Genomic DNA, 3,528 nt, shown 5'->3' on the forward strand with positions numbered 1-3,528 from the left:
GGCTGTGGAGAGAGGCCTTCTCGGAAGGCTGCCCTGTCAGGGGCCCTCAGGGTGACGATGCCAGTGTGCTGGAGCCACGTAGGGGTGGTCACACAGCTGTGGGAGTGCGCTGAGCCAGGCACTCAGCTGCAAGTGGCCACCTTGGTGTCTGGTTCACCCAGTAAACGGGGGCAGGGCGAGCAGGCGGTGTGCGGTTAAGGTCCTGGGTTCCCACATGGCCGACCATGGTTTGAGTCCTGGACCCTGCAGCTTGAAAGTCACAACAAATCGAGACCAGCAGTTGGTGTAATGGCTATGTCACTGGACTCCCATGTAGTTGACTGAAGTTCAAGTCCCGGAACCGGTGGCTTAAATTCACGCCGGGCGTGTGTGCGTGTGTGCCCAAGATCCTGAGAGCAGAATGGAGGAGAAGGGATTGTGGTATGGCCATCCCCTCTGGGGGGTGATCTCCCGCTTTCTCTCTCTGCCTGTCTCTGTCTTTCTGGAATGCTCACGTGCCCTGCAGCAAAAACCTCTCCAAAAAAGCAAAGCAAAGCACAGCAAATAAATAGATAAGTAAATATCTAAAATAATAAATGAACGGAGGCGGGACTGGGGTGCTGCCCAAAGCAGGAAGGGGGCCACAGCGGAGAGAGCCTGGCGACCCCAGGAGGCAAGCCAGGCCAGGAGCCAGCTCCCCAGGCTTTGGCCCTGGCCCTGGCCTGGCCTGCTCCCTGCTGCACAGACCCTGCCCGAGAGGCCAGCGAAGCAGAACCAGCTGTACGGTGTGCTTTGCACACACGCAGCTTCGCACACGTGTGGCTTTTCACATGCATGCTAACTGGAAGAGAGGGAGAAGATGCAGCTCAGCCTGACACTAGCAGGGTCCGTGGGGGCTCCTGGCTGGCTGGCGGGGCCATGAGGTCACTGCAGCCGAGGAGGCTGTTAGTGATGGCCTTGGGGTCCCAAAGGTGGCACCTGACAGGGGACGGGCCCTGACCCCTGGAGGCTCGGGGACCGGGGATAGCTGCAGGCCTGGGGGCAGGTATGGACTCAGTGGGCCTCTCTACAGGGTGGGAGAGGGCCGGGCGTGCTGGAGCCTGGGGAACGCCTACGTGTCCATGGGGAGCCCGGCGCGGGCCCTGACCTTTGCTGAGAAGCATCTGCAGATCTCCCAGGAGGTGAGGCTCCCGTCCACCCCGCTCAGCCGCCAGCGGTCCACTCTGTGTGTGCCTGGGCTTGCTCCTGGGCCAGCCCTTCCCTGGCCACCTGCTCCTGCAGACGCCTGGCTGCTTGCCTGGGGGAGGACCGCGGGGGCCATCGGACATGGCACGCACCCTGCAGTGTTTTCGGCCCCAGTCCTTCTGTTCCCTGCTGTGGAGCTGGGCAGATGGGCCTGTACCACCGGGCAGCCCAGGGGGTTCTTCCCAGGACCCTCAGCCGGATGCTCTCCTGGGAGCTGAGGCTCCCTCATATGTGGTGAAGGTGCCTGCGGTTCCCCTGCCTGCCCACCCAGGGCCCACATAGTGTGGTCAGTGGTTAGTGCAGAAACGTGGTGGGTGGGCCCGCGGCCTCTTTACCCCAGCCTGCCCTGCATCGGCCTACTCCCACTGTCCGCCTGTCTGCTGAGACAGGCCCCAGCCCTCCTGCCCACCAGCCCACAGCCTTGTAGGACGTGGATAGGTGGGCATGGCTGAGACGCCCAGTGCTGGTGGCCAGCAGGGCCAGCCCCACACCCATCAGTTCACCCTTCAGGCAGTTCCTGGCAGGGGCCCACCATGCCCCACCCACCTCTGGGTTGACTTGGGCAAGGCCAGTTCCTGGGCAGTGCAGAGCGCCCTGGAAGGCCCCCTCAGGCCCGAGAGTGCAGACCACCCCCACTCGCTTGCCCCTGCTTGCCGCAGATTGGGGACCGCAGCGGGGAGCTCACGGCCCGCATGAACGTGGCACAGCTGCAGCTGGCACTGGGCCGGCTGAGCAGTCCAGCAGCCGCCGAGAAGCCTGACCTGGCCGGCTATGAGGCCCAAGGTGAGTCCACAGCGGAGGGCCAGTGAGAGGGGAGAGAGCCCTAGGCCTGGGGCTAGCTCGCAGCCCAGCCTGCGATGTAGTCGACCTCCTTTGGCCAGAACTGTGGCAGGAGGGATGCCTGGTGGGGCATGGGTCTTGGGGCCACGGTGCAGGTGTAGCAGTGGGGGCTGCCCCAGCAGGCTATGCCCTGGGCCTGGAGTAGGTCGGTCTGTGCTGCCCCCGGGAAGATTCCCCTGGCTCTGGGAGCCCCCACTGGGCCAGGAACAAGCAAATCACCATTGCAGGAGAAGGGCGTGCAGGGTGCTGGCGTGCAGGTGGGCAGGTTGGAGATTAGGGCAGAGGGAGGGCCAGGTAGGAGGGACATTCAAGAGGTGGGGACACCGGGCAAAGGCAGCCACCAGCCCTTCCTTGTCCACGGTTACCCATGATTACCCTGGGCCCCTTCCCTACGTCCCTGGCACCACCACTGGACTGGCCGTGGGAAGGGCAGGAAGGGGCTGCTGCAGTCCCCAGGGCAGTCCTTAGACAAGAGCTCTGGTCAGACCAGAGTGGGAGGCCCAGGGAGGCCCGAGGGCTGTGGCCACGTGGGTGCGGGCACTCGGCAGGTAGGCCCTGAGGACCCGCCATAATGATCTCACTGACAGCACACAGGACTGGACACCCCTGCAAAGCAAACACAGACGGCCGGGGGCGCTGAGCTGGGCTGAAGCCACTGGCGGGGCAGGGGTGTGTCATGGGGCGTCACCGGCAGGAACCAGCTCACAGCCCATGGTCTAAGTATGTGGGGACTCAAGCCCAGCTCACGTGGCTGTTTCCAGGGGCCCCAACAGGGATGCATGCCCCGGCCCTGGTGCCCCAAGCCTGCAAATGCCCTGTGGTCGGGGGTCGGGGACCCCGTGATTCTCATGGGTTTCTGACGATGGCCTGCCCTGGGAACCCGGGCGCACCCCCAGAGGCTGAGGGCAGGAAGGAGTCGGCGTGGTGGGGGTCCTGCCATGGGAGCAGTGCACACGGTGGGTTGCAGGGTCTGTGGCAGGTCCCTGACGACTCCAGGATGTCCAGTTGGGGAAGCCCCACCCACTCACCCCAACACAGCCCCATGGCGGTGCTGTGTGCTGACCCTCGGAACCAGGCAGGGGTGGGGGCAGGGCTGGCCAGGGCTAGAAGGGCCCCCCAAGGCCGCTCGGCTCTGTGCCCAGCTGTTCTCTTCCTGGAGCCAAGGAAGAGGGGGGCATGTCGCGGGCAGACAGCCGGAAACAAGGCGGCTTCTGTCCTCGCCAGCCCCTCTGCCCTGCCTCCGCACCAGGCCCTTCCCAGCAGGGGCCCTGGGAAGCCACCTCCCACAGCTGCATTGGCCAGGCGGCAGGGGACGCTGAGGGAGCCCCTTCCCTCGCTGGGGGGCGTGTGCAGGCTGGTCCTGGCAGCCCTGCCTCTGGGCCAGAGGCCTTGGTGGGGATGCAGCTACGGGAGGCAGGCCCGTGCCCCGAAAGGCTGGGGAGCCCCCCGGGCAAACCTCCCCCA

General features: G+C 65.2%; 1 protein-coding gene across 1 annotated transcript in view; it reads left to right on the top strand.

The window, feature by feature from the left end:
• The window catches only part of GPSM1 (G protein signaling modulator 1), a 23,807-nt gene that overhangs the window by 5,602 nt on the left and 14,677 nt on the right, over positions 1 to 3,528 (top strand). Inside the window, exons 7-8 of the mRNA XM_006163347.3 lie at positions 1,052 to 1,160; positions 1,884 to 2,007. Of these exons, the coding sequence (XP_006163409.1) occupies positions 1,052 to 1,160; positions 1,884 to 2,007 (233 nt within the window). The remainder of the gene's footprint in view (positions 1 to 1,051; positions 1,161 to 1,883; positions 2,008 to 3,528) is intronic.

This window comes from Tupaia chinensis, unplaced genomic scaffold (genome assembly GCF_000334495.1).
Source record: "Tupaia chinensis unplaced genomic scaffold, TupChi_1.0 Scaffold142100_1, whole genome shotgun sequence".
NCBI classification, from domain to species: Eukaryota; Metazoa; Chordata; class Mammalia; order Scandentia; family Tupaiidae; genus Tupaia; species Tupaia belangeri.